Source organism: Gaeumannomyces tritici, assembly GCF_000145635.1.
Source record: "Gaeumannomyces tritici R3-111a-1 unplaced genomic scaffold supercont2.3, whole genome shotgun sequence".
NCBI lineage: Eukaryota > Fungi > Ascomycota > Sordariomycetes > Magnaporthales > Magnaporthaceae > Gaeumannomyces > Gaeumannomyces tritici.
In genome coordinates this window covers 4,348,282-4,375,045 of record NW_008804547.1, presented here as the reverse complement: position 1 = coordinate 4,375,045, position 26,764 = coordinate 4,348,282, and the positions used below count along the sequence as shown (strand labels likewise).

Below are 26,764 nucleotides of genomic sequence, written 5' to 3'. Positions count from 1 at the left end.
TATGGTCGTATGTGCCTGTTTGCAATCACTGCCCGACTCATGATCCAACCGCGGGCGGGCACGCACCCCAGTGTAAGGTGCTAGATGGTCTACGCATAAAAACAATAATTAAAAAAAACTAACAACACCGAGGATTCCCCAATGGTCACCCACCTCAGTACAGTACTAGTTCGGCCCGTATATGTTTTAATGCATGGAAATTTTAAAAGCAAATAGGATCCCAAGCCTCCAAAAACGGAAGCCTCTGCTCCCTTTGCTCTCAGCCAAGCGTTCCCCTACCGTCCAACGGCCGTTTGCTGCGCCCCACCCTAAACACCCACTTATGTTCCAACCCAGCATCATTCCTGGATAAAACGAGAAATGTGCTCCTGGCGCTTCCGTTCCCCCAGTAGCACAACCCAGATACGCCTTTTCGCATCTGCACTTAATCGCGCGCATTCCGATACCGCGGATAGGTTGCTAGGGGCGGCCGCGGCTAGCCCTAGTGTTTGCGGAGGCCTGCAAAATGCGTGTGCTCGTACCCCGTAGGGCCTTAGACAAGATGCGCAGCGTTCACGGCCCGGACGGAGGACCTATACGCATACCAAACCTGGGGTTAGGCTGTCTGCTTCCTAAATGACATCGGAAAATCCAATCGAGGGGCAGTATCACGACGACGAGGGGGTTTGTTATAAAAGGGGTGGAAAAGGATCAATTCCAGGTGTTGTGGATTTAGACTACAAAAGAGACAATGCTGCAATAAAGTAGGGCGTTAATATTAACTATCAAAAGCTAAGGTGCAAAGGGGGGAAGCGGTGCGTTGCACTCCAGAGAGGTCGGGGTGTGGATCCTAGGGAGCCAGGGCCCATGGTACCCGAAAGCATCCGCACTGAAGATTCTCCGTTTTTAGGTCTCAAGGACCCCCAAAGCACTACAAAAAGGGAGCTGGACTCACGACTTTTTTTTTTAGATAGTTTCGAAAAAACCAATTAAGTAAAATCCCAAGTATCATATTTTACACCCCCTCCCGAGGCAGTGCAAACCCGTGATAGGGATACCTGCTTGAAGCCACAATATGGCGGGGATATTGTGGAGGAGTTTTGGTAGCGGCGGCTGGGGTCCCTTTTTAGCTTTTGGGTTCCTAAAAGGTCGCCGTGATATGGTGGAATTCAGGCCGATTAGTTATTGCCACAGCGTTGTGCCCCCTGCAAGGCCAGCAAGGCCAGCGATGCCAACCTCCAGAGTTAACAATCTTGCATATTAAAAGTACAAATTCCGGATTCCGAATCCCTACCGAGGTATGTATGGCAAAGAGAGAAGGGATCGGCGGTTCAAGCTGGATATATTAGGCGGTGACTCTGGCTCTAAGCCAGAACGTTTACCGGTGCGGGGAGGTCGCGACTCCCTGCCTGTATTTCGGTGTATGGACCCTTGTGCTCCAGGGCTTTGTAGTGGATATCGAGCCTACGATACAGGGCCTTCGGGCTTGGTAGCTGGGGGCGAACCCGCAGCACGCGGCTCCCGCGGCGGAGATGCCTTCATTTGGGCCGGTATCTCGTGACTCCAATCTACAGTAGCAGTCCTCCCCCGTATCTTTTCATTCTGCTTTCTGATGGCAGCCCCAGTCTTGGCAGGCTCGGTTTTTGCAGTCTCGGCCTTGGCAATCTCTGTTTCGGCAATCACTCTCTCGACAACCTCTCTTTTGATAATCTCTCTCTCGGCTGCCTTGCGTGGCCTGGGCCGCTCCCAGTTTCCGTCTTCTTTCGCCGCCGCATCCTCGAGCATCTTGATGAGCTTGGTCTTCAGTGGGATCTCGTAGTACTTGATGTCCTCTGCCAATCCCTCCTCGCCGTACTTGATTGCAGTCTCCATCTGGTCATTGAGGCCCCGGAGCCTCTCCTCTGCGAACTCCAAGGCGCGTGCGAACCGTGAGGTAGTTCTGGGGCTGCCTCTTTCATCGGCTCGGGTTTGGGCGGCACCTGCCTGCTCGTTCCAGCCGCCGGCTTGATCATGCAGCGGCGACAGCTCCGTGTCTTCCCATGACCTTTGAGAGCGAAAATCACTTGCCAGTGCAGCATCCAGCCGGGGCCTGTCTGTGGCTACAGGCGAGCCGTATCTGGGTCTCATCATCGGGGCCGGCTTCTCCCAATGTCTGCTACTGTGCTCGTCAGTTGCGAGCCGACGACTGGGCGGATACCACCCGCCTGGTGGAGGTGGGTCTCGGGAGGGTGTGGCAATCTTTGGACCAGAGCCTTGAGGCTTCTTGGCGAGGTTGCGAGCAAGTGATTCTTTTATCCGTCTGTGGTCGCCCTCGTTTGTCTCGTTTTGGACATAGCTCTCGGAATTTTCGACACTTGTGAGCCTCGCCAATAGCTCGACTTGAGACTCAACCCGGTGACATCCGTGGTAGCACGACAGGTAGGTTAGCTGTTGACCCTCGATGTTGCCTCGCTTTGCCTCGAGGTCAGCGAGATCCTGTAGGAGTGCTGACGGCTCCCCAGATCGTTGGATCAGCAGCCTCAGGCAAAGCACCTGAGTTCCAAGGTCCCCAGTCTCCTTAGCCAAGCTGAGCGCTGCCTCGATCGGCTCGTTGGCCGTGGGTGCAACATCGAACCACTCCCGGAACGGAATCTCGTCGCTCCTGGGGCAGTACTTCTGCAATGCGAGGAGGCTGGTACTGCGAAGGTAATCTTCTTGTCTCACCGGGAATTGCTCGCGGCCTGTCAGCGCAGTTTCGACCAGAAGCCAGAGGGCAAAAGATCGGCTGCGCAGCGCCGTGGGCGCGTGGTGCGTCATTATGATCTTTGCCAACTCCTTCGCGTCGGCTCTGTCCCGTGCCATCCAAGCACCGTCCGTTAATGGGTCTGCAGTCCGCAGCAGGGTCGAGAGCATGTCGAGGTGGGCCAAGCTCGCTGATTCATCATGGATGAACTCTTGCCATGAGATAGTGTAGTCCATGGCGCCCCTGGAGGACATCTTTTTTGCGAAATCTTGGTAGCCGAAAGCAGCAGCAGCCGAGCACACGACATCTCGGAACTCCCAGTCCCTATGTGTGGCCAAGAGATTTCCTCCAAGCCCCTGCCAGTCCACCCAGTCCTCCAGGAGATACACAATCTCGTCGGGAAATGTATCCCAATATTCTTTGACCATTCGCAGTGTGAGAGTTACTATGCGCACCTGGCAGGTTTTCGTGTTAGTATTAATGCGGTATGGTTCCTTTGTGGACTGCTTATTAATGCCCACACATACCTCTGTCGTGCCCATATCAGTGCCAAACTTCAGATCCAACAGAGCACGGAGCGCCGGGTTTCGCTCCCACTTGTTTAGGAAGCGACATGGTTCTCTGCGCAGAAGCGCGGAAGCGTGTATGAGCATGAAGCTCCGGTGCAAGAGCCTCACCGGCTCAGATGGATGCAGTTCGTAGCGTTCAAAGACGATCTTTGGGTCCAGGCTCAGAACAGATTTGTAGTCTCCTGACTCCAAGTACATTTCAGCAAGCTGGACAAAGATGTACGGGTCGTCGACATGGGCCGCGAGTGTGTTGCGGAAAAAAGCCCGTCCATCTTTAAAGGCCCCCAGGCGAGTCAAGCGGGAGAGCTCTTCGAACTGGCCGTCCAGGTCTTGGGTAACGGGGAGCTCAAGATGGACTGTGGTGTTGGACTGTTGGTGGTTGAAGACCGTCTGGTAGGCGTAGTCCGCATCGTTGGTAGAATTTGGTGCCCTTGCTCGTGAGGGCGAGACCTCGCGAGAGCGATTCCTTTTACCGAAAAAGTTGCGAGTGAATCGTGGCTTGTCTGGGTCCGCTGGGGAGAAGTCCAAAGGTGGCAGCAGTGGTAGCTCCGGCGACGGAGGTGCAGGCGACTGTGGTACCGGCGACTGTGGTGCCGGCGACGGAGGTGCCGGCGACGGAGGTGCCAGTGACGGCAACGGCGACGGCGCAGTCCGTTGGGCTTCTGCTAGCCTGCCGCTGTGAACCAATGCTCTAGACGGAGAACTGTCCTCCCGTTTCCCGATCCTCCCAGAAAGAAAGTGGTCTCCCAGATATTCCACGAAGTCAATTGAGGCTGGTGACTCGACACGCTGTGGAGGCACGTTTTGGACGTCGCCCAGGTTGCCTGTTTCGCCGGACATGCTGGTGTGGCAAGGAGCAGACTTGTTGCCCCTGGGACGGTTTGGATATGGAAGCAACGCCGGGCCTTTTGAAGCGCAGCCGGGGCTGGAAGTCTGGACAGACTGGAAATCTGGAAGGACGGGAAATCTGGACGGACTGCAAATCTAGACAGGCTGGATATTTGGACAGGCTGGACATCTGGACAGGCTGGGAGATAATACGACATGGGGCAGCGTCGCTTCACACCCTCACGTCCACCACCACAGCCAATTGGAGCCCAACGCGACAGCATGCTAAGCGATTGGCTCCATGACGCCCTCAGAGTTTACAGTCAAGCTGCGTCTTCTGGTTCCCACAAATGCGCTTATGCACCCCTTCGGATCCCTCCAATCCGTTCCCCGAGCACAGCCTTGCCACCCAGCCACTTGCCGACGTCCAGCATACATTTGTAGCCTGCCCCCCGACTGCTGCCGTCGTCATCTTCCACCATCGTCATCCCCCAAGAGACCCTCTTCCCAGCAGCGCCCGCGATGCTTCAGCTTCCCGGCCAATCGATGCTGGGCGTGGCCAACCCAACGTATCCCGAGCTCAGCTCGCCGGGTCCAAAACGGAAGTACGGACGACAGGACTATGGCAGATTTGACAACATCTGCTTCGACAGCGCCTCGATTGGCGGATCATTGTTGGGAAAGGTGAACGTGGACGTCGGGCTCCGGTTTGCGAAGTCGAAATGGGGCTTCTTCCGCGGCTGCACCCCTGGTGGAATTCTTTATATCGACATCGACATACAGCAACAAGCCGACTGCAAGATCGATCAGGCCACAGTTAAGATTGTTTTGAGAGACAAGGAGTCCGGCGTGGTCTCGAAATATCCAACCCAGGTGACACCCTTCTTCGGGCCCAAGCATCTCACCGGCACAGAGAGACTTGAGCACAAGGAGTCCAGCTTCCAACTCCAGCCGTCTGTACAGTTCATGGGGACCGGTCTTTCGGGGCTGGGCGGCTCCTCCAGTGCAAAAGCCGACAAGGTTTACCACTGGGATATTCGAGGTCAGCGGACCAACTCCAAGGCAGCGGCCGGCATTCTCGGCCTCCACTACGACACTCTGGAGTGGAAGATGATTGAGAACAAGCTGGAGGGTCGAAGTGGCAACAAGATTTGTACGGCATTCGCTTTTACTCACAGCGGCCATGAGATCCTCATGGACGTCATCGTGGAAGGGAAACTGAGCTCCAAGACCGACCGGCTTCGCGAGGGCGTCAAAAGGCTCAAATTCCGACCAAATGCGGGCAGGAAACCAGGCCAGATATCGACAACCCTCATCGGAGTCTACTCCGGAGAGCGGCCCCAGCTGGACATGCTGGCTGCCGGACTTGAGCACGACATGGTGAGGGAAAACTACATCTCCCAACCTGTAATGATGCCAAAGCCGCAACAGTCGTCGTTTCGACAAGAGCCAGCCGGGCGTCCGCCCGAGACTCAAGGAGCGCTCACCTCAGCCGACGAGCGAGCTCAACAAGCAACGCCTGTACTTCAGCAACCCCACCCACTTCCTGAATCCGGAAGCATCAAGCTGCTAGATCCAACTGTGCAAAGGCTTCTCTGCGCCGGCCAATCTCTTATCAGATCTCCAAGAGATATGATCTTCGAGGAGATGTCCGATCAATGGGACGAGGCAGACACCCCAAGTCGGTCGTTGTCGCCCACAGTTGTGGACAGTGGCAGAGTGAATGAGATATTAAAGGATGAGCTGCCCGAGGACACCGAGTCCTTCCACTCGTTCGTCACTGTGGAGGATAAAGAGAAACCTGAAGGTGGGCTACCTCGCCCTCTAGCTTCGAAGCCTGAAAGCCGAATGGTGTTGAGAAGTAGGCTGCTCGAGGACCGCATCATCACAGAAAACCAGTTGAGCATACTGGGCGCCTTTGCTATCGGTGCGGTCATATCCTACATCATGGCCATGCTGCGTCAAGGAACTACAGAGCGGTGAATTGATAGGGGAAGGAATAGGAGTAGAGCAGAAGCTTGTATTTAAAATACAAACACCACTACCAGATCTGCAGCGATGGAACGGAGTGACGCAAAGGGTCGAATAATTTGTTGGAGGAAGGCGGACCAGCAAGAAAGGATCGCGTCATGGGTATTCTGGAAACCCACCTGATGGTCAAATCGCCCGCCAAAATTTCTTTGTTCGCCGGGAGAACAGCAATGATAGACCCGACCCGAGATCCCTTGGCGACTAGGCACCAGCCGTTAGCCGAGAGGGAGGCACCGCTTTGCATATTATTATACTCTCGGCCCCCCACGAACCCGGTAACGTTTGGCACCCAGCAGGGGTAGTCATCAAGCGAGCCAACCCCCGTCTCCAGCATCTCCAGGCGGTCGTAATGGCAGACCAAAAATCTGGCGTAGCTGAAAGCAACATCTACAAAGCTTCTTTCGTAGTCAGGACGAAAACCAGACGGCATTGGTATTGGCAGGTTGATCATGCCTAGTATGCCAGGTACGGGGGTGCACTATGACACTACTGGATATTTGACTGTTCTCTTGTTCTATCTAGGAAGGGAATATCTGTTGGCAATTTATACAGCAGACCATTCCATGCGATGTGGGCTAGTTAATTATATGGACGGGGCCTTCCCCATTTAGGCGAGGGCAGCTACCGTGGGAGCGCCCAGGGATGCACAAGCACACCCCAGCGTAAGGTGCTATAGTAACGTCAGTTTGTGACTCCTACTTCTCGAATAAAACATGCTCGGCTGTCAACCAAGGGGAGTCAAATCCTTGCTCGTAATGGTCATTCTTGCCACAGACCCCAGTCGTGCTGACTGGGGTCTAGGAACGCAGCATCCGATGATAACGACAGATCGGCAGCCGAGAAAATGTTAAAGTGGCCCTCGCCCCCTCCTAACCCGGGCGTAAGCTCCAGCAAGGCTGGAAAGCAGTCGCCACCCCAGAACGGTGATAGAAAATTGTCGTGACCTTGTGGCTGGTGCTGGTGGTCTTCGGATGGGCCCACGCCTGGTGCTGCTGCTTCCATCGTGGACACCGACCGCTCCGACGACGGAGTCGGCACCACCGATGCAGACGGTAACCCTCGCTCCAGGTGTGCGTGCCGAGCCGGGGGTTCCGCCGTGCCTGGAGGCAGTTGGCAGGTGCGGTCTCGCCGCTGCTCTGCCAAGGGCCCAGACGTTGCAGGCCTGAGGAGCACCCTTCCAAAGTACGGTATCCGGATCTCCTGGACGCTAGCCGCCGGCCGCCGCTTTCCGTAAAGGAGTTCGAGTATCTTGCGGCACTGGCCATGGAGACAGTTCCTGCGCGACCCTTCCTCATCATCCTGATCCAACGCCTCCTGCTCCAGCCTCTGAAACATTGCCAAGGCGCCCACCATCATGTCCTGCCTCGTGAGTTCATACACTTCCTGGATGCCCGGCCGCGGCGCACTACCCTGACTATCAGCTCCCGTCCCTCGTGGCGAAGGCTTGCAGAGGGCCAGCACCACGGCCGCGGTGAAGGCGACAAAGTCGGATGTTATGCTCTCAAACGCCGGGCTTGGCCCTTCCCTGAGTGGCAAGTATCTCTGCAGCAGGTTCGACGCCGCCGCGGCGCATTCCGCGGACGAGGAACTTGACAGGGTCGGCAGGTGAATGTACATGGCCGTGTGGAAGTAGAAGACCTGTAGGAGGAGGCCGGCGACTGCAAAATCTAGCGCCAGGCCCGGCCCCGCCGGAAGCGACGCAGGCATATCCCACCAGCCATCGGGTGGCAGCTCCTCCAGCTCCCTCAGCGCCTGCGGGAGCGAATCGTCCTTATCCATGCTCCCGGGTGGTGTGCAGCCTTCCGCTAACCCAAAGGCATTCCGGTCGATGACCTTGCCCGCGAGGAGTGTGCACTCGCGGACAAAGTGCTCCATCCAGGCGCTGCCGCCATCATTACCCGTCGTCCCGGGCGAGCTTTGCGGCTGGCCCAAGCTCGAGACGTGATAGGGGTTATGGAATCCGCGGGGAAGACCAAGAACAAGGCTGGCGAAGAGGTCGCCGTGGTACACTGCGTACCAGAGGCGCGTGTGTGATGGGGGCAAAGTCGCAGCTAGCCGGTGGAGGCCCTATATTGGAGGATGGTCCCAAGTAAGCTGATACGTGTCCCACAGTTGATTCCGAACATTGGATGACCACATACCATCATCTGAGCGATACCGAGACCCTTGCGCCAGAGAAACCACGCCCGCCTCGGCATCCCGGCGTCCATGTAGCAGTAAGCTAGCAGCACCAGGCACTCTAGGCCCTCGCCGGTGGCAGCATACACCATGTCCGACAGGACAAGGTTCTCGACATCGCCGTAGATCTTGGCGGCGCTCATGGCGCGACGGCCACTGCCGCTGCTCCCAGCCTGCAGGCTCCGCGCGTAGGCCACGGCCAAGGTGCCCACCAAGGCTGGGCTGGCGACGCTAGTGTAGGCGCGGGCGGCGAAGCTCTCCAGCGGCTCCAGTGGATCCTCCGGGCCCCCGCCCGCCCCGGGCTGCAGCGCCCGCGCGGGGTCGAGGGTCTGCATCTTGAGGCGGAAGCTCCGCCACCAGCAGGCGCCGCCCCCGGCGGTCGGCAGGGCGGCGAGGACCTCGTCGTAGGCGGGTATGGCGGAGCGGAGGGCCCGGCACATGTCGACAGCAGGAGCAACTGCTACACGGCTGCTGCCGGTGGTGCTGGCACAGGTGCCTGAGGTGTGCAGGGCCGACATTATGGGTGCGTCAGAAACAGGATCCTGGTGGCTGCTTGACTGCTTCCCACCGTTGATGGGGATGAGAGAGATGTCGGCAACTGGAAGTTCCCGTTGTGATTTTCCCTCCTGACCATGAGGGGAAACTATCGAGGCCGAGACCTGTCTCCTTTTCAAGGCAGAAGAACCTCGCCGGGCAGCATGGGCTATCTCTCCTGGTGCGACATCCCGTTGGTCGATGCATCGCGATCCACGGGCCTGGCAGGGAGAACAAACCTGGTCTGGCGGGTTGAAGATGCATCTAATCTTCCTCCGTCGGCCTGGCCATGTTGCACTCAATTAGCAAGTGTTGCAGCCATGTCAATAAGTCCGAGCGAGCAAAAGTCCTGAAAGAGTGCGGACGAACATTCCGTGCAGCTCCGGGTCCCTTCTCGCATGCGCTTCCTATCCATCTATCTCCCCGAAATGCGCTCGCAGCTCGCGACGTCGTGAAACCGGTGGCTTATTTCCCTCCGCGCACGAAAAGGAAAGGCAGGGGCGGACGAGAAACGGACCAAGACGGACGAAAGGTCGGAGGTGAAAGATACAATTGGTGGCTCTGACTCAGCGCCCAAACCACTGCTTGACGCTGTAGCCCCTGGAAGAGCCAGGCCGAACTTGGACAGACCGTAAGCCTAATGTTCCGTGGACGCCGCTTCGTCCGTCTGGAGCGGACACCGAGCAAGCCTCATGATCTGTGCCGACAATACTGACATCGTATAGGCGGATCGCAAAGACTTGCCCTCAGTATTCAGGATAATGATCATGTATAAAGATGCTAGGCAAGTCTCTTCGAGATGTGCTTCTTTTCTGTACTCATCATCATCCTCTCAAATCTTGCAGCAAGCAAAGATCACCAATCTACGAACATCAGACTCAACTCTCGAGTTAGCCCCTTCGTGACGTTCAAGATCCACAAGCCCCTCAAAGGCACTTCAACAGAACATACCTTTTAAACTACTAAATACTTATCACCAGCAATGGCTCCCCTCGTCTGGCTCGTCACCGGCTCCACGTCGGGCATCGGACTGGCGCTCATCTCGGAGATCACAGCCCGTGGTGATAATGTCATCGCCGCTGGCCGCAAGGTCGAGCAGCGCCTCAGCCACCTCAAATCTGACAATGTGGCCCTCCTCGAGCTCGACATCACGGCCGACCAGGCCGACATCTCGGACGCCCTCGCAGCGGCCTGGACCATCTTTGGCGGCGTCGATGTCCTGGTCAACAACGCGGGCATGTCGGCCCTGAAGCCGGCCGAGGAGGCCACGGCCGCCTTTGTCGACAACATGTTCCAAGTCAACCTGTTTGGCCACATGCGCGTCGTCCAGGCGGCCCTCCCACTGTTCCGCGCCCGCAGCCCCGGCGAGTTTTCCGGGGAGACGGGACGCATCGCCTTCACGTCATCCAGCATTCTGTGGGCCCCCCTGCCTTTCATGTCGCACTACGCCGCCTCCAAGGCGGGGCTGAGCGCATACGTAGAGGCGCTGCACAAGGAAGTGCGGCCCCTGGGGATCCGCTGCGTCGCCATCGAGTGCGGCGGCTTCCCCACCAGCCTGGGCCAGCCGCGCGAGGGAGGGGCAGGGGAGTCGTTTGGTGCCAGCGGGCCGGCCATCGAGGCCTACGGCCCGCTGTTCGGCACGCTCATGTCCAAGTTTGCCACGAACCCCATGGCTCACATGCCGGGGGACGTGGGCAAGGCGGCCGCCCGCATCGTCGACATGCTCAGACGCGAGGGCTTAGCGGCAGGCAAGCCTTGGGCGGTGCGCGTGGCGCTCGGATCTGACGGCATGGGGTCGGCCAAGCAGCGCTGCGAGCAGCAGCTGAAGCTCGTCGAGGGCTGGAGAGACCTGAGCTTGAGCACCGACCGGGAAGATGGGAATGGAGAGTCGGTGGCTCTCAAAGAGATGTTTGAGTTCAACAACCTGTTGGAGGAGGACTAGCACTTACATGCTGCGGCCTGCGCAATGATTGCGCCAGCGGGTCTTGAAAGAGGTACAGATCTTATAACAGACTTTGTGATTTACTGATTTTGGGTGTGCGCGGAAATATACCCATCCAGCCAGTTGTCAATGCTTCTCCATGACAGTTGAACTACCGGCAATACTCCATTGTTGTTCTTTCGCCTGTCGTCTGGCTCGATCTCAGGCTCGGGCTGGTGCTCCATCAAACCCCCGGTCACCTCAAGCAAGAGCACCGGGTGTTGTCGCCGCGTTGGCGAGCATCTCCAAGATTCCCGGACTAGCTGGCCTCAAGTGTGCTCGTATCGGCCCTGCTCTCCAAGCCCACTCCATTGAAAAACGAGGGCACCAGCTGGATGTTTCCAATAACGATAGCCCCTGCCAAGGAATCCTGGGCCGCGGTTGGATGACGAGGAAGGTTGCAGAATTGGCGGTGGTTGACGTCGTGGGTGTTGGAGGGGCTAGGATCAGTCGCGGACACCAGAGAATCCATGCCATCGTTGTCGCAGCGTACGCTGGTGCTCGATATGGCCGCTGTACACGTCGGCGAAATGCTGTCGAAAATCCCACCACATTCCCAGCGGCGACGTCCCCGAAAACCCCGTTTAGCATCGCGGCCTTCTCTACGCTATTTTCCATGCTGCTATTTTTCTAGCAGGACTATTCAAGCACCAAGCGTAGCATATCAGTGGTAACAACATGGCAGTATCGTTTTCGTCGCGGCTGTCGGCGGCAGGGGCGCACTAGCCATATGTGTGATAGATTTGTGGCTTGGCAGCCCAGGCCCGGCCATTTGGCTCCCTGGCCATTTTATCCCGTGCTCGTCTAGATCAAGTGTCCTGCTGAAGCTCCCTCCCGAAAGCTGGGACTTACAGCACGTGCCAGGGGTTGCTCCCGTACGGGCTAGCTTTACCAACTATCGTCTAGCCAGCCATGTTCTTCAGCGCTTGGCAATGTTGAAAGTGAGCCCACAATATTTTCAGCCAGCCTCAAAAGCAATGGATACGGGAAATGTTATGCCCTGGAGACAAGGGAAACGTAATAAAGGTCTGTGCATGGCCTTGGCAGAGCCGGATGCCATCCTACCTCTGATGGCTCAAGGGATACACGGGTCAATGTGCGTGTGGAAAGAAGAGAAAGGGGTGGATTGCGCAGGTATAAGAACACTCTCTTCCATGATGCTTTGCCTTCTTTCTGCTGCGTGTTCTCCAAGCTCGTCTGTTTGCAGATTATCCCCGAGACTCATTCTACCTACCGTCGAGGGCAACAGTCCAGAATCTTCTAGCATCACCCCTTGGCTTACTCGCACGCATCCGCCATTTTCACCATGAAGGCGACATTCTCTCTTGCCGGCCTCGCATTTGCCGGTGCCGCCTTGGCCGGCTACTGTAACAACAACTGTGGACGCGCCGTTGCAGGCACTGCCAAGGGTGACACCTATGAGGCTCGCCGGTCCGAGTGTGCTGCTTTTCTGGCCACGACCACCACGGTCACCCCTACGTAAGAACTCTACCTTTTAAACAAAGCAACCGACAGGATTACTGATCTCCTTTTTGAGCGTCAGTACTGTCACTGCCACCACCACCCTGGCGCAGGCCCCGGCCGTGACCGAGAGGAACGTCCACGGCCGCCGCGACCAAGCCGCGGGGGCCAACGACGCTATCCCCACGTTCGCCTCCATGTGCAAGGACGTGACGGCCTATTGGAACGCCTGCTACTGCTTCGCCGGCATGACTTCTACGACGGTCACCGTGACGGCCCCGACCCCGACCTCGACGGTCACCGAGACGCCCGCCCCGCCGGCCGCGCCCACCTGCACCCCGGGCCTCGAGTGGGCTGCCTACTACTTCGACCGCGCCTCGGACAAGGGCCAGATGCTGTGGCGGACCGCCGCGCAAAGCGTCAACAACCTCAACACCCCGCTGATCCTCCAGGGCGCGACGCCCCTGCGGACGGGCGTGACTGAGGCGCCTGGAGTCGTCTTCCAGACCAACTACAGCCCCGGCGTGCCCTTCAGCGCCTACGGCAGCCCCATCCCAGGGACCAACATTTGGGGCTCGCTCATTGTGCACCGCGGCTACATCCGGGCGGGCAGGTCGGGCACGTACAGCATCTACATGCCGCACGTCGACGACACGCTGGTGGCGTGGATCGGCGACCGCGCGCGGTCCGGCTTCACCATCGCCGACGCCACCTTCAAGCTCAACGAGAATTCCATCCCGCCTTCAAGGGCTTGGTCCTTCGACCTCGCGGCCGGCGACGTCGTGCCCTTCCGTCTGTTCTGGTCCAACGGCGGCGGGCCGGGCGGGCTGAACATCCAGATCCGCGACCCGGCCGGAAACGTCATCTCCGGCCAGGGCGCTGCCGGCAGCTCCCAGATCATCACCTCGTGCTCGGGTGCGGGTGCACCGGCGGCCGCGTCAGCTTGGCCCGCGTGGGAGAGCGAGGTTGTCGGCGGAGTTCCAACGTGAGGTGTGGTGGGAAGCAGGTTCTGTGCTGCTTGGTCTGGCAAAGAGGGGTTGCATCATTCACCTCTGAATATTAATAACTAATTTGGAATCGTCAAATTATGCCAATCGGTTGTATCGTTCATGCTTGATCGTCACTGAAGTCATGACGCATGACGAGATGAAAGCCGAAGGTTGTGGGTCAACACAAGTTTTTTTTCTTATTCCTTCCCCACTTTTTTCTTCTTCTTTTTTTTTTGATAACAAAAAACGTGTCGTCAAATTAATAAATGTGAAAGAATTCCACGTCGAAAGACTTCATCCCTAAACAAGCGCTGCCAAACATTATCGGCGAATAGCCGGGGTCGATTTGAACCTTTTCCGACTTCCAAAACTGCTCAACGGTTTGGAGCTCCGAGTCGATTTGCTTACATGCCCCTACAAGGAGCACTTTGTCATCCACACGCCTAAGCACTAGAGGAAAGTAAGAACCTGGCGAAACAATAATCATGTCTCCAACATTCGCTTTGCAAGGTTGCCAGCTCTCGCCCCTAATAGTGATAGGCCCGCTTCCGCCGTCGCCGATGTTGTGTCGCACCCCAGCAGCTTCGTATCCGAACAGGCGAATTGTTCCCTCTTTGTAGCCCCCCACCCACGTGTCGTTGTTGAGGGGAACATTCTTAACTTCGGTAATGTGCCCGACGCGCCGGCCCCTAATTACAAGCACGGGATCCGAGTCGTCCTGCTGCCAACGCGGCTCTCCCCGCCCCTCCTCGAGAGCTGGGAAACCCTCGTGGGCGCAAAAAGTGCCGGACTGGTAGCGCATGGCGGCTATGTGATGCTGCTGGTTGGTGGTGAGATCAGCCACCCAGGAAGGCAGGTGGTGGCATCCCACATCGCGATCCAGCGATTCGACCGCGGTGAGGTACGTCAAAGTCCGCCGCATCATTTTACGCGCCGTAGACGTGTAGAGCTGGTGCTTGGTTAGGCTGTAGTCTGGGCGGATGCCGTGTACGGCGTTGCTGAGACCCGCAGGCCGAAAACCTTATCTCGCGGATCAGTCGCGCCTTGCAGCCGCGCCCGTTCGAGCATGTAGGGTAAGTCGCTGCCGTCGGCGGGGGAGGCGTAGCCGTTGGCCTAGAGCCCGCGCCAGTCGCGAATCGTCCTAGCGGGCGGGGACGTGCCGCCCTTGCTCAGCAGCCAAAAGCGGAAGATGTCGGTCACGTCGGCCTCGAAAGGCTGGAAGCGACCGAAGGTGTCGTAGAACCCGTCCGTGAGCCGCACGAGGTGAGGCATGAAAAGTGCCCGCCATTCGAGTTGGGCGGACATATCTGCCGCGAGGCAGAGATCGTCCAGGGATACGGGCTCAAGGTCGCCAATGTGGACGGCGACGCCGCGCGGGTGGATGACTTCCTGGAGGATCCAAGTACGCGACCACCACGGACGCGCAAAGAGCTTTTGGCAGGCAGATCTGGCTGCAGCGTTGTAGCCAAACGGATCCGGGACGATTTCGGCATGTGCAGGTTTGTCGTCCGTTTCGCCGTAGCCATCGTTCTTCTCCTTTTCGGCATTTTCAAGAGCCACACTCACGCGAAGCTCTTCGAGTAACTCCACTTCGGCCTCCGCTTCGGCCGCCTCATCAAGCTGCTGTAGCAGTTCCTGCGACTGTGTCTCCAAGTCGATGAGTTGGTTTCTGCTTTCTAGATCCGCTTTGCTATCCTAATCCCCAACATGCCGTGAGAGTTGCGGAAACGCTTTACGGCAATCACCGCGTCAAGGGCCTGCACAACAGTCGTCCTGATCACGGCAATGCTTTGGCCCAGTCCCATAGCTCCAGACATGCGTCCCAGACAGTTGATCATGCGATTGACGCGCTGTACTAACGCGAGGGCGCTATGGAACGCTGGGTGGCTGGCGTCGGCGAGAACGTGGAGCGAGGCTGTGCTTGGGGCCCAAATTTCAGCTGGACCTGCAACGCCTCATCCGCTATAGGTTACTTTAGGATCGACGCCAGCGACCCGGTTGGCAGTTGGCAGGTGGCAGGGTCCGGCCGGCGCAACGCTTTTTTAGGAGCTGGAAAGGACGCGCATCGTCGATGCGGCTGAACTCAACAGCCAGGCCCTCCTGCCCTACCAAGCACCGTTTCCTTTCGTTTATTATTACTGTTTTTCTGGTGTTTGCACTGGGAGATTTTCTGGCCCGCCGCAGTGACGTCACCAATGAACAAGTTCGAATGCTGCTCCTCGTGGCCACACAGTCACCCGCTGAGTCGAGGCAAGCCGCATAGATTCTCAAGATGGAATCGGCCGGCCTCCGCCATCGCTCGCGCGAGACGCCCAAGAAACAACCTGGCGCGACATCGACGGCAACAACCGTCGAGATCTCCGAGGTGAAGTCCCCCAGCACGGGCAGCACCAGCACAACCGCATTCCAAACGCCGCCGCCAGCGCGGGACCATGGCCACGACCCCTTCCCGCCCATCACCCTCCGCGCCCCGTCGCACAGCCGCGACGAGGACGCGGTCCAGCCGCCGCGCTTCACCATCGACCTGAGCGAGGCGCCCGAGCGGCGGTACAGGCACGTGGCCGACCACATGCGGGAGGCCGTGGTCGTGTCGGACCTCGCCGACCTCTTCGACTCGCTGGTCCGCGACGTGGCGCCGGGACCCCTCGCGCCGGCCCTGCACGCCCTGGCGCGCCGCGTGCTCCGCCACCTGCACTGCGCCGAGGAGACGGCGGAGCTGCGCGGCATCGCGGCCGCCTCGGGCATCGCCCTGCACCTGCTGGTGGCCTTCAACGTGCTCCTGGACCTGCTGCTCGGCTGCTCCAGCGGTGGCATGCGCGTTGTCTGCCCCGGGCCCGGTGGCGCCGGCGCGCCGCCCTCCTCCCGGATCCTGCACTTCCGGACCCTGGACTGGGGTATGGAGGAGCTGCGCGCCCTGACGGTCGAGCTCGACTTTGTCAGGCGGCCCGGCGGGCCCGTAGTTGCGACCACCGTCACCTACTTTGGCTATGTGGGCGTCTTGACGGGCGTGCGCCGCGGGCTCAGCATGAGCCTCAACTTCCGCCCGCACCACGACCGCTCCACCTGGCGCCGCCGGGTCGGCTTCCGCTGGCACCAGGCCATGGTGGTGCTCGGGTTTCGCCAGAGCGTGTCGAGCGTCCTGCGCGCGCTGCTCCTGACGCCCGACCCCGAGCTTGATGGGGATAGCATCCCCGCCAACGCAGAGATTGCCGTGAGACGTCGGAAGTGGTGGGCGCGAAAGCCCAACATAACTCGTGCCGCCCACAGCAGCCAGTCCCGAGCCAAGCCTCGTGTCACATCGCCCATCATCCCTTACATCAAGAATCACCTCCCCGCCACGCGCTCGACGGCGGCGTACCTCATCTTCTGCACCCCCGACGAGGCGCGCACGCTCGAGAAAGACAACGGCCACGGCCAGTTCCACTCGTCGCGCCGGTTCCACGCGACGTACAACCACGACAAGGCGGACGAGGCGGACCCGCGGCGGCTAGCGCAGGCAGCCCACGGCGCGGCGGAGGAGGCGGCGGGCATGGGGACGATCGTGGAGATGTCCATCAGCAGGGCCGGGGGCATGGATCGCCACTTCCGGCGCGCGTCCAGGAGGCTCAAGGCCAAGTCCAAGCCCGGCAGCGCGAGTAGGAGAAGCACCGGCAGCAGCGCCGACCACGCGCACGGCGACTGCAGCTGCGAGGTGGGCCCGGACGATGTGCTCAGGCTGGTGCTGGACCCGGACATCTGTAATGAGGAGACACACTACGCCGTCGTCATGGACCCGGGTCTGGGGAAGGTGCTCTGGCGGAGGGCGTTCCCGCTCGAGTTTCCCGCTGAGGTTGACGGCACGGACGAACTCCCAACGGGGATGCGTTTCCCTGACAACATATCTTTGTAGCCCGCAGTCTGGGTCGGTTGCTGGGTCGCTACAACACTCTAGAACGATACACATTATTGGATTGAGGTCCATCTAGAATAATTGAAAAGTATTGTGTAAAACATGACATTATGGCAGTGTCTCAGTCAAGCGTGAATTGACCACCTATGTATGTGGCAAATGGCTGGGCCGACGCCGCCGCAGTACAGCAGACTTTGCGGTAGGCGGCCATGTGTATGCAATATGTACAGAGAAGTAGAGGGAAAATAAAAGTAAAACAAGAGGAGAGAGAGAGAGGAGAAGCAAAGTGAAGAAATCAAGAAGATGCCATGTCAACACTCTGATGCTAAAACACACTTTGCCCCTTTTTGCTACCCAGTCCCCCAGCGGCCAGCTCGCCATCATCACGCACATGCATCTACAAGCTCGACAACACCAACAGGGCAAGCAGCCGACCCATCAGCCCGTTCAGAACGGCGGGTTCGCGTTGGTCAGCAGCTGCACAAAGTAGGCCTGGAACCACTGGCCGGCCTCGGGCGCGGGCTTGAGGGCGTCGGCCATGCCGCAGAAACGGTCGAAGCGGGCCGCAGTCGTGTCGCTGGTGCCGTCGCACTCGCCGCCGGGCTTGATCCACACAAAGGCGTCCTGGATCTCGAGCCCCGTGTTGGCCGACGGCCGCATGCCGAACCCGGTGCCCATGGCGTTGCACCAGTGGCCCCACTCGAGCTGGCCGGTCGGCTGCTTGCCGGACCTGCCCTGGTCCGTGATGAAGTGGGCGTTCCAGCCCTTTGCGGCCAGGAGCGGGTGGAAGGCCTCGACGTAGTGGCGCTCGTCGTAGTTTGGGTTGGGCGACGTGTAGGCCGGCGCCGACGTCAGGTTCCAGGAGTTGTAGTTTGCCACGTTGGTGGCCATGCCGCGCAGCTGCGACGGCTTGCCGGCGTCGACGTAGAGCTTGCCGAACAGGTCCGCCGCCGGCCCCAGGTTGGCCGGCCAGCCGAGCCAGCCGGCGTGCCCGCCGTCGAGGTACATGGCCACGTTGGGCAGGTTGAGCTGCTTGATGGCGTAGAGGGTGCACTCGCGGTAGGCCGCCTGCGCGTTTGCGCACTTGGGCACGTTGAGGTTGGTCACCATGTTTGCGAGCGAGTCGGGCTCGACCACGAGGATGGTGCGGATGTCGCTGAAGGACACGAGCTGCGCGCGGATCGAGTCGATGTAGGCCTTGTACTTGGCCACGCCGCCGTCGACGATGGAGTACTCGCCGTTGGAGGCGGCTGTCGTCCGTCTCTTTGTTAGCTGCTATCACGAGCAAGTGAATACATCCTTGATATCAATCTTACCTGCAGCGCAGTCGCGGTCGGGCAGGTCGTAGACGACAAACTGGGCGGCAAAGTTGCCGCCGGCCTTGTTGGCGGCGCGGATGGCGTTGAGCGTGTGCGGCATGCGCGTGCCCACCTTCGCCGCGATGTCGAACCACTCAAACGACGGCACCTTGGCCACGGCCGCCGCCTTGGTCGCCATGGCGCCCGACAGGCTGGGTATGGCCAGCGTGCTGATCTCGGAGGCGTAGTAGTCGTTGACCCAGAGGTTGACGCCCTGGAAGGGGTTGCCCGTGAAGGACGCCGTCGTGCCCGCGCCGCCGCCGCCCGACGTCGGCGTGCCACCGTTTCCACCAGTGGTCGTCGTGCCCCGTGAGGTGACGGTGGTGCTGGGGCCCGGGGCGCGCGTAGTGGTGGTCGGGCCCGACCGCGAGGTCGTCGTGGTCGGGGCCGGGCCGGAGCCGGGGATGCACTGGAAGTAGTAGTCGTTCTGCCTCACGCAGGTACTCCCGGAAGCGCAGCACGTAGCGCCGCCCCATCCGATGCCGCCGCACTGCGACCTGTTCACGTCAACGAGGTGGTCAGCACGAAAGCACAAAAGTCCCGCGTGCTTGGATGGTCCGGATGGCCTACCATTGGCTGCCGCATGACTGGCGCTCCTCGACATTTCCAAAGGGAACCGAGAGCACACCCTGCAGAAGGGCGGCCGCGAGAAGGATCTGTCTGCCAGCCATCGTGTGTATGCTCGTGGGCCTGACTGAGGTACGGGTTCAGCTCGAGGTTGTAGAGGATGGACCAAGGAGATGTTTCAAGCAAGTGGCAGGGCGTCGGTTTTTTATTCTTGACGGTTCAGTCGTCTGTCTCATACTATCCTCCTTCTCATCACTCACCGCTGTGATAAAGGCACGGGGTGTCGGATCAACGGGAAGCCTTCCCTAGCCTAGCCTTGGTGCCAACTGACCAGTCGCCCTCTTTCCCGATAGTCAAGTGGTTGCCTCCACATCCAAGTTTCCCTGATACCCCTGACAGCTGCTGCAAAGTCGGAACCTGGGAGGGCCATGCCAGCCTGCCGAACTCCTTCCTGCATGCTCACAGAAAATTGCGACAGATTGGCCGCCGGTATCCGCCTCTGACTAGCAAGGAGGGGCCTGAGGGGAACGAAGGGAACTCCATCCGAAAAAGTGTCGCCACCCACGGAGCGCCGATCTCAGCAAGTCTCCCACAGTCGCTCGGCTCGGACGAGGAGAGGCTCATGATGACCGGACATGCGGCTTACCAACCGAGTGTCTGCTCAGAAGTCGTTCTGGCTGCCCGCCTGCCCGCGCGGGCTTGGGTAGTAGAGATCCGTTTGTGAGAAAAGTTCGGTCCAAAAAAGAAAACCCGCCAACCAGGGGTGGTGGAGATGCAGCCAAGTAGGGCGAGGTTGAGTCTGGGATTGATCAGCTGCGGGTATAATTTCGGAGGCCATCCTCCATGGTGGAGAATGCGGCCGCAAACGGCAGCAGATGCCACGGCACCCGCGGCGTGACGTTCCTGGTGCGGAGGAATTTGGGGTCGAGTGGGGGAGCCTTGGCAGGTCCGCCGTGCTTGCGGATCAGCCCTCGCCAGCGAGAATGGCCGCGGTGGACCGGTCAGGACATCACCCCGCGGGGAGTGGCATCAGATGTGGTGGAGCCGGTTTCCAGACTGGGAAGCCCAGCCTGAACCAAACTGATATCCTCGTTGTAGGGCGCCTCGACTCCCATGCTGGGACTGGCTGACGGTTTATGCCGGCTGTTCGGCGCGCGCACTGCTCCCTCTACACGCAAGAAAAACACTTGCATCGATGTGGTAGGGGAAGACAAAATAGGACGGGACGAGGCTCCGTCCAGACCCATACCGGACCAGAAAGTGCTTGCGTGCCATATCAGCACGGAGACGGGAATGCTCCCCAAGCGAATACAACCACCACCAGGATGGGTGCTGCAACTTTGGAAAGGGTGGTATCACGGCATGCAATGCCAAGAGACGTGACCAAGAGGCGGGCCTTGGTATTATCTTTTTTCACCTCACTGCTGTGTCGAGTCGAAGACGGTAGATAGCCGGCCGTCGAGGGCGCGGTCCAGTGCCTCCTTGACGGGGCCCACAAACTCTGCACCGCGGAAGAGAACACCGAGCTCCTGGCTGGTGTAGAAGCTAGCACGGTCCATATTACCCGAGCCCAGGAGCGCCATCCGCCCATCCACAATCGTGAGCTTGATGTGGGGATGAACCGGCTCCTCGGCCGCCTCGTCCACACCCATCTCTAGGTCCAAGGGGGTATTGTTGTTCCTGCCTGCTACTGCTGTCTTGGCCTGTGCGATTCGCGGTGGTCCGAAGTACGAAATGTGAAGCTTCCCAGGCTCTCCGATGTACGGCCGGAAGCTGGACAAGTCCTCTAGAGTGGCCGAGTCCGGACTCGCAGCGTATTCCTGTCCCCGTCTGCTGTGCAGTTGAACTGGCGAGTCGCGCGACCCAGGGGCCGACCCGCCGGACGCGGCTTTGTGCATCGCCTCATAGCGCTTGACGAGCGACCGGATACACAGCGCGGTCGTGGTTCCCGCCGTCACAAGCTGCTCGAGCAACATCATGTTGCGGCCTGTCACGATCCTGACGTCCACGCCTCGACGCAGGGCCTCCACCAGTGCGATCAATACGGGACGACATGTCAAGTTTGGCGTCTGTATATAGACCTGGTGGCGGGCCTTTTCCAGGAGCTGCAGCACGGCCACGTTGAGGGGTGTCTGCGGGGGAGGTGGAGGCGACCCAATCTGCCATGGGAAGGGCCGGAAACGTGGATTGCGATGGTGCGAAGACGGCAGAACTGTCGTTTCGACGGTCAAATCTTGTCCCCTGGCAACCGCCTGCTCCATGTCGTCTGGATCAGGGTACTCTTCGCGGCCAGTGGGTGCAAACAACACAACGCTGTCCGCCGTGCTTTGGACCACGGCCAGGCGCTCTGCGCTGGCGGATGGGCCGAGGAGGTCGGGGTCGAGGGACGATTCGGCGGCGATGGGCAGCGGCTCCGAGAAGTCGAACAAGGGATCCCACGTGCGGGCATAGAAGTGCAAGAGCGCGCCGACGGCGCCGCCCTCTAGCTCGACGCAGCCCTCCAGCCACGGCTCCCAGCTGACGTTGCAGCTGGGGAGGAAAGCGCGCTGGCGGTCGACGATGAGGAATTTCGGGTGCATGACGCTGAAGGGCAGGAAGAACAAGCTCTTGACATCCAGCTCGATGCGCGCAGTCTTGAGCACGAGCTCGTCCGGCAGCCCCAGCTCCGACGCCCATTTGGAGGGCGGGTATGTGTATCCCCGGCGCGACGAGGTGTGCAGCAGGCGCTGCATGAACGATCTCGAAGAGAAGCAGATGCGGACGCGCAGCGTCGGGAGGCTCCCCGCACCCTGGTCAAGCACGCGGCGGCGGTGGGTGGCAAGCGCTTCGAGGGCTTCGCGCAGGGCGTCGAGCGTTTTGGACGGGGCCCAGAAGCAGGTGACGAGGATGGCCTCGTGTCTGGCGCGCAGGATAGCGGGCAACAGGGTGCTCGTGTAGATGGAGGCGCCGGTGCCAAGGGTGAAGGAGCGTGGGCGGCTGCTCGTCACGAGCCGGCCCAGGTCGGCGGCGTCGGCGTAGTCGTACTGCGGCAGCTCATCCTGGCGGCGGCGCGCTTCGAGAGAGATGTTCTGGAGCCGGGCGACGAGCTCGTAGGCGAAGCTGCTCTGTCGCAGAGAGGACATTGTTGTATCTGGTTGGTTGTTTCGGGGATTTAAAGATAGTCAAGCGCCCGTTGTGGGTTGGCAAGTCGGCGCGGCGAGTGCATTCCTGCTGCGAGGGAACGCGCTGCGGAAGAGAAGGACTGGGTCGACGCTGCGAGAGGAGGCTGAGACAGTTGCTCAATGATGGTGACTGCTTGCTTCACTTGCCGAGTAGCCTTTAGCACCCTTCTCAAGCTGATGGGTCTTGGCAAGGACAGCACAAGTCCAGATTCCATTCCAGTCCCGCATCTCAGCGTCATTCCATGTCCTGCATGGCATGGCACGCGCCAAGTTCGTGGAGAATTACCCAGTCGCGCCAATGGCATCAAGCCCCGTGCCCAGCAGCCACATACGCCACAGCCGGAGCAAAAGCCCCGGACACGTTGGAAACCGGTTTGGTGGCGCGCCAAACCTGTTCAATCACATCGATTTGGTTCTCAAAGGGATTGCGTTCTGCGGACTGTGATGATTTGATATGGTGGTTTTCGGTAGCTCATTTATGGTATGACGAGTCACTAGTGTCTAAGTCGGATTAACGAAAAATGACTTACGCCCTGGGGATCATTCTTGGGCATTTCCAATATCCAAACGCGATGCGAAAATGCAACAAAGAAACAATTTGAAACGCCTGGGTGTTGACTACCGACAATTTTCACCCCTCTTCTCCGCAGCTCCCATCCAGCATCTACTGTGTTCGCCCGTCCTGGCTCTCGACGTCGCCAGGCCTCACACCCTCAACCTTGGACTTCCTGGGATGGCTGTGCCCGCCCTCGTTGGGCCCGTCCTCCTGACCCATCATGCGCTTGCGGTTCTCGAACCCAAGCTCCGTCTTGCCTCGGAGCGCCTGGCGAACCTTTTCCTCGCCACGGTACCTCCAGACGTTGTAGTTGGCAGCGCTGTAGGGGAAGAGCGGCTTGTTCTCGAGATTCTCGATCCAGGTGGTCATGGTGGCCTTGGGCCGCGACGCTAGGACGTCGAGCTCGGCGGCGATCTGCGCACAGTAGCTCTCGAGTGGGAGATCATTGACGTCCTGGCCGAAAGGGTTCTCGACCTCGCGTCCGATGAAGAGGAGGCCCAGAATGATATACGACGCCGCCATCGTGCCCGGGATCGCGACCCATTCCAGTTGCTTCACCAGCTGGAAGGGGAGCAGGATGATGTAGAGCCAGGTGATCTGCGCGATAGCGATGGCGTAGGCGATGGGCAGCGGCGTGGTCAGCACGCGCTCGGTGCCCGTAAGCACGTCGTTGAGCAGGGCCATGTTGTTGTACGCCAGCGTCTGCTGCATCGGGACAGGGAGCTGGCCGTTAGCGATGATCTCGTCTGTGTAGGCGGCCAGGTAGCTGAGGATCTCCAGGGGCAGGTTGCCAAGCGGGCGCCGAGCCTTCTTAAGGGCCTTGCGCGGGTTGCTCGCGGCAAACGACACGCCCAACATCTCGCCCGCGGCCTTGACGACATGGATCCGCCGGGCCTCGGCCATGGTAGGGTCCTCCTTGGTGGCCTCGCCAGCCAGTGTATCGAGATGACCAACGAGGTTCTGAAGATCCTCATAGTTGGTGTACGGCTCGAACCGCAGCTTGTGCTTGAGGGCCACGGCGAAGGCAGTCAGGAGGTTAAGAGCCGAGAGCTTGGCCAGTACATCCTTTTCGCGCAGCTCGCCTTCCCGCTCCTTGGCATGAATCCAGTAGACACGTCCGAGGTTCTGGCATGCCAGGATAAGAGTGGCCCAGTACCTCCTGCCCTCGCCATATCGTTCGTATGCGGTCGAACTGCGGAAGCTAAGACCCAAACCGACGACGAAACCGAGAACAGTGAGCAGCACCGGATTGATACCGACTAAAACGTGGACATGGCGATGGTTAGCATACATATGGCAGGTAGAGCTCAAGCGGGCTAGCGCGTAAACGGAACTCGAGGAGTAGGATAGACGCACGATTTGCAGGAATCGAAGGTTCAAGGGTGATGTATGTTATAACAGTCGCCCATGCGCCGACGAACACCAGCGGCAGGATCAGCTTGGGGAGGATGCTGCCGTGCATCTGAAGGAATATCGGCCATTTCGAGTGTTTTTGGAGGTCGCGAGGTCCGGACTGTGGAGGAACAACAACAGTTAGCTAGAAGCTCCAGACACGACAGTACGTAAAAACAAGCCGAGGTACCATACAAAGTAATCATCAAGATCGAGACTGGTCTGCTGGCGGCTGAAGGGGTTTGGAGTCGCGACGCCAGGAGACATGGGCGACTCGATCTGCTCCAGCGGCGCTCCGCTTTCGGTCGGCCTATGCCGAGCCTCGGGTTGGGCATGCGACATGCCCGTGGTGTTGACCGTAGGAGGTCCTGCAGGTCCCGCAGAGGGACCAGCAGCTCCGCCGCCTTCCTCTGCCATATTTGAAGATTCGAGGTAGCGGTTCGTGGTTCGTTATCTGGAACGTGCGAGAAAGACGGGCAGCTAATTCACAGGGGAAAGGAAGAAAGAAAAAAGTAAAAGGATGACTGGCTATGCTTGCGTGCGTAAAAGATTGGTAAAAACTTGGACTATTACGGCAGCGCCACGCTCTGCGACGGCATGTGGAAGAAAAGAAGAAATGGTGGAACAAGAGAAGGCCAAGAGACAGGATGAAATACAGACCGGACAACGGAATATGAAGGGAACCCCTACAACGGGAAGCGATCAGGACGAGCCGGGAATACGAGCGGCGCGATCGCCGTCCCTGTTTGGCGCTGGCTGCCCTTGTTAGCGGCAGCCCCCCTGGCATTTTGCAGAACGCCTCCACCCACTGAAACCAAAAATCAAGACCGCAAAATGCAATTCCCCCAAGCTCTACAGCAAAAAAAAAACATCAAAACGAACTCAATCAATTCAATTGCGATATGCCGAAACACCATAACACCCACAAAAAAAAACACGGATCCAGGCCATTGCTAATTATTTTGATACCAATCTAATTCCTTGGCTATTTCTTTTGGCGGTGTTGATTGACTTTGAAATGAAAGCCCCTTGTTTGCGGTCTTGATTTTTTTTTTCAGTGGGTGGCCTCCTGTCACACATGTGTAAACCCTGCAGTTCCCCCTGCGCAAGCTTTGCAGGTGCTTGACAAGAAATCCGGTTTTACAGTTCCAATTGGTCGGTCTAGCCCGCTCTGGTTGGGGCGGGGCTTGCAGGTCTGGGGGCGCGATCGTCAAGCCCCCGGAGTCTTTCTTTTTTAGGGGTGGCGATGGCAGGCATCGTCAAACCCCAGTCGACACGCTTCCTGTTCAGGGGCTGATCCATTGTGCGAGGCGCCACCACATGCACCGGGAGAACGAACTAATGTTGTGTTTAGTTCTCACGTTCTCCTTTGAATCAGCACGCATAACAGCTCTCCGCACTTGCTCTGGCTGTCGATGGCTTGCTTTTACGAGCTGCGAGACGCTGGCTAACACGTGTTCGGGTCAGTAATTGGCTGCTGTTTGATTGCTTCACCCGTGCAGCGTGGGAGATGGCGTTACATTGCTTGCTTACGGAGATAGGAGGCGAAAAAAATCGCCATTTTCGAGGTAAGCGCCAAGAGCACCCCATGTTCAGCCCCTACCAAATAAGGCCTAGCCTACATTTCTTTTTCAACATCAATCGGAGAGCCAATTCGAATCCGCCCACACGCGTTTTAATCGATTGGCCCTGGCCCCTGCCCTCGCTTCACGAGTGACCTCCCTACTGTAGATTATTTAACCCTCACGCCTCCGTAGGTTACCTAGGTTCTTATTCGCTAAATCGCGCTTCCGTCTTTCACCTTTCTTCTGCAGACCATGGCCTAGTTTTCACATCCCTCCTCGGCTTACGAAATTCCTTCTTCCTGACCGCTTTCGCTGTTGCTTCACAGAGAACAGGAACAGGAACAGCAAACGTAATCCAGTCTCCCCTGTCATCCCTAGGCCAAGCTCGGGAGAGCTCCCGTCCCAAGACCCGCTGATCCAATGCCCAGCCACGCAGCCTGGGGTTCCCAGACCCCGTTCCTGGTCTGCAAAGGGCCAGAACGTCCTGCACTGCCTCAATCTGCACTGACTACCGCTGAATCGGGAAAACGGCCAATTCAACGAACCGGGCACGCTCCCGCACGACAATGCTCTATCTGTGCCGACACGTAATCACTCATGCGGCGCCAAAACGTCCTGGACTGCACCACCGGGTGTGAATCAGCGTTTCCGGTCTGGCCTCCCGCGGGCTGCGGGAGAGAGCCGTTCGTCTTGGGGCCCGGCCTCTTTTGATGAGTGCCGACCCGGTTTCATGGGGTTGCGTTGAATTTGGGTCCAGTGAGCCTCACACACAGCAATCTCGAAAGGCCGCGCACATCCTTCTTCTCAGTCGAAGAATTGCGGCCCTTCTTGCTTCCGTCGGCAGTTAAAACACGAATGGCCACCAGATCGAGATCGCCAGACGCGAGCTATGCCAGCGTGTTCTAGCTGGGAGGCTAGCCACACCCGGATAAAAAAAAACGGAACACTTTTCAATTTTTTGCCCCAGTGCATACCACCGCAAAAATTGAAAAGTGTTCCGTTTT

At 58.8% G+C, this 26,764-nt stretch overlaps 14 protein-coding genes across 14 annotated transcripts; 5 read left to right on the top strand and 9 right to left on the bottom strand.

The window, feature by feature from the left end:
* Positions 1-1,357: 1,357 nt before the first annotated feature.
* On the bottom strand, positions 1,358-1,851 carry GGTG_06582 (hypothetical protein; the record flags this gene model as incomplete). Its single annotated transcript, XM_009224401.1, has 2 exons — positions 1,358-1,388; positions 1,448-1,851. The coding sequence occupies 2 exons, from the start codon at positions 1,849-1,851 to the stop codon at positions 1,358-1,360; spliced, it is 435 nt and encodes a 144-aa protein (XP_009222665.1).
* A 1,653-nt stretch (positions 1,852-3,504) lies between these two features.
* Positions 3,505-3,952, top strand: GGTG_06581 (hypothetical protein; the record flags this gene model as incomplete). The annotated part of the gene is made up of 2 exons (XM_009224400.1): positions 3,505-3,663; positions 3,752-3,952. 2 exons carry the CDS (start codon positions 3,505-3,507, stop codon positions 3,950-3,952), a joined length of 360 nt encoding a protein of 119 aa, XP_009222664.1.
* A 668-nt stretch (positions 3,953-4,620) lies between these two features.
* On the top strand, positions 4,621-6,177 carry GGTG_06580 (hypothetical protein; the record flags this gene model as incomplete). The annotated part of the gene is made up of 1 exon (XM_009224399.1): positions 4,621-6,177. One exon carries the CDS (start codon positions 4,621-4,623, stop codon positions 6,079-6,081), a length of 1,461 nt encoding a protein of 486 aa, XP_009222663.1. The 3' UTR covers positions 6,082-6,177.
* Positions 6,178-6,607: 430 nt separating this feature from the next.
* Positions 6,608-9,334, bottom strand: GGTG_06579 (hypothetical protein). The gene is made up of 3 exons (XM_009224398.1): positions 9,211-9,334; positions 8,271-9,124; positions 6,608-8,196 (listed from the first exon to the last, which is right to left on the bottom strand). Exons 1-3 carry the CDS (start codon positions 9,254-9,256, stop codon positions 6,889-6,891), a joined length of 2,208 nt encoding a protein of 735 aa, XP_009222662.1. The 5' UTR covers positions 9,257-9,334; the 3' UTR covers positions 6,608-6,888.
* Positions 9,335-9,528: 194 nt separating this feature from the next.
* GGTG_06578 (hypothetical protein) lies at positions 9,529-10,906 on the top strand. The gene has a single exon (XM_009224397.1). The coding sequence runs from the start codon at positions 9,824-9,826 to the stop codon at positions 10,781-10,783; it is 960 nt and encodes a 319-aa protein (XP_009222661.1). The 5' UTR covers positions 9,529-9,823; the 3' UTR covers positions 10,784-10,906.
* A 1,115-nt stretch (positions 10,907-12,021) lies between these two features.
* On the top strand, positions 12,022-13,575 carry GGTG_06577 (hypothetical protein). The gene is made up of 2 exons (XM_009224396.1): positions 12,022-12,301; positions 12,366-13,575. Exons 1-2 carry the CDS (start codon positions 12,129-12,131, stop codon positions 13,270-13,272), a joined length of 1,080 nt encoding a protein of 359 aa, XP_009222660.1. The 5' UTR covers positions 12,022-12,128; the 3' UTR covers positions 13,273-13,575.
* GGTG_06576 (hypothetical protein) lies at positions 13,475-14,340 on the bottom strand. The gene has a single exon (XM_009224395.1). The coding sequence runs from the start codon at positions 14,195-14,197 to the stop codon at positions 13,532-13,534; it is 666 nt and encodes a 221-aa protein (XP_009222659.1). The 5' UTR covers positions 14,198-14,340; the 3' UTR covers positions 13,475-13,531.
* A 45-nt stretch (positions 14,341-14,385) lies between these two features.
* Positions 14,386-15,077, bottom strand: GGTG_06575 (hypothetical protein; the record flags this gene model as incomplete). The annotated part of the gene is made up of 2 exons (XM_009224394.1): positions 14,386-14,913; positions 15,009-15,077. 2 exons carry the CDS (start codon positions 15,075-15,077, stop codon positions 14,386-14,388), a joined length of 597 nt encoding a protein of 198 aa, XP_009222658.1.
* Positions 15,078-15,260: 183 nt separating this feature from the next.
* On the top strand, positions 15,261-17,267 carry GGTG_06574 (hypothetical protein). Its single transcript, XM_009224393.1, has one exon. The coding sequence runs from the start codon at positions 15,545-15,547 to the stop codon at positions 17,159-17,161; it is 1,617 nt and encodes a 538-aa protein (XP_009222657.1). The 5' UTR covers positions 15,261-15,544; the 3' UTR covers positions 17,162-17,267.
* Positions 17,268-17,608: 341 nt separating this feature from the next.
* GGTG_06573 (exoglucanase 2) lies at positions 17,609-19,190 on the bottom strand (the record flags this gene model as incomplete). Its single annotated transcript, XM_009224392.1, has 3 exons — positions 17,609-18,411; positions 18,478-19,016; positions 19,090-19,190. The coding sequence occupies 3 exons, from the start codon at positions 19,188-19,190 to the stop codon at positions 17,609-17,611; spliced, it is 1,443 nt and encodes a 480-aa protein (XP_009222656.1).
* Positions 19,191-19,895: 705 nt separating this feature from the next.
* On the bottom strand, positions 19,896-20,201 carry GGTG_06572 (hypothetical protein; the record flags this gene model as incomplete). Its single annotated transcript, XM_009224391.1, has 2 exons — positions 19,896-19,989; positions 20,095-20,201. The coding sequence occupies 2 exons, from the start codon at positions 20,199-20,201 to the stop codon at positions 19,896-19,898; spliced, it is 201 nt and encodes a 66-aa protein (XP_009222655.1).
* A 303-nt stretch (positions 20,202-20,504) lies between these two features.
* On the bottom strand, positions 20,505-22,208 carry GGTG_06571 (hypothetical protein; the record flags this gene model as incomplete). Its single annotated transcript, XM_009224390.1, has 1 exon — positions 20,505-22,208. One exon carries the CDS (start codon positions 22,206-22,208, stop codon positions 20,505-20,507), a length of 1,704 nt encoding a protein of 567 aa, XP_009222654.1.
* Positions 22,209-22,551: 343 nt separating this feature from the next.
* GGTG_06570 (hypothetical protein) lies at positions 22,552-22,801 on the bottom strand (the record flags this gene model as incomplete). Its single annotated transcript, XM_009224389.1, has 2 exons — positions 22,552-22,686; positions 22,778-22,801. The coding sequence occupies 2 exons, from the start codon at positions 22,799-22,801 to the stop codon at positions 22,552-22,554; spliced, it is 159 nt and encodes a 52-aa protein (XP_009222653.1).
* Positions 22,802-22,911: 110 nt separating this feature from the next.
* Positions 22,912-24,612, bottom strand: GGTG_06569 (hypothetical protein; the record flags this gene model as incomplete). The annotated part of the gene is made up of 3 exons (XM_009224388.1): positions 22,912-24,062; positions 24,160-24,316; positions 24,391-24,612. 3 exons carry the CDS (start codon positions 24,610-24,612, stop codon positions 22,912-22,914), a joined length of 1,530 nt encoding a protein of 509 aa, XP_009222652.1.
* Positions 24,613-26,764: the final 2,152 nt, after the last annotated feature.

Coding starts and splice junctions, on each gene's coding strand:
- GGTG_06574 (XM_009224393.1), top strand. CDS start 15,545: ATGGAATCGGCCGGCCTCCGCCATCGCTCGCGCGAGACGCCCAAGAAA.
- GGTG_06579 (XM_009224398.1), bottom strand. CDS start 9,256: ATGGATAGGAAGCGCATGCGAGAAGGGACCCGGAGCTGCACGGAAT. Junction 9,125..9,210: donor GACCCGGAGCTGCACGGAAT/GTTCGTCCGCAC, acceptor CAACATGGCCAG/GCCGACGGAGGAAGATTAGA. Junction 8,197..8,270: donor TCGGTATCGCTCAGATGATG/GTATGTGGTCAT, acceptor CCTCCAATATAG/GGCCTCCACCGGCTAGCTGC.
- GGTG_06577 (XM_009224396.1), top strand. CDS start 12,129: ATGAAGGCGACATTCTCTCTTGCCGGCCTCGCATTTGCCGGTGCCGCC. Junction 12,302..12,365: donor ACCACCACGGTCACCCCTAC/GTAAGAACTCTA, acceptor TTTGAGCGTCAG/TACTGTCACTGCCACCACCA.
- GGTG_06578 (XM_009224397.1), top strand. CDS start 9,824: ATGGCTCCCCTCGTCTGGCTCGTCACCGGCTCCACGTCGGGCATCGGA.
- GGTG_06576 (XM_009224395.1), bottom strand. CDS start 14,197: ATGATGCGGCGGACTTTGACGTACCTCACCGCGGTCGAATCGCTGGAT.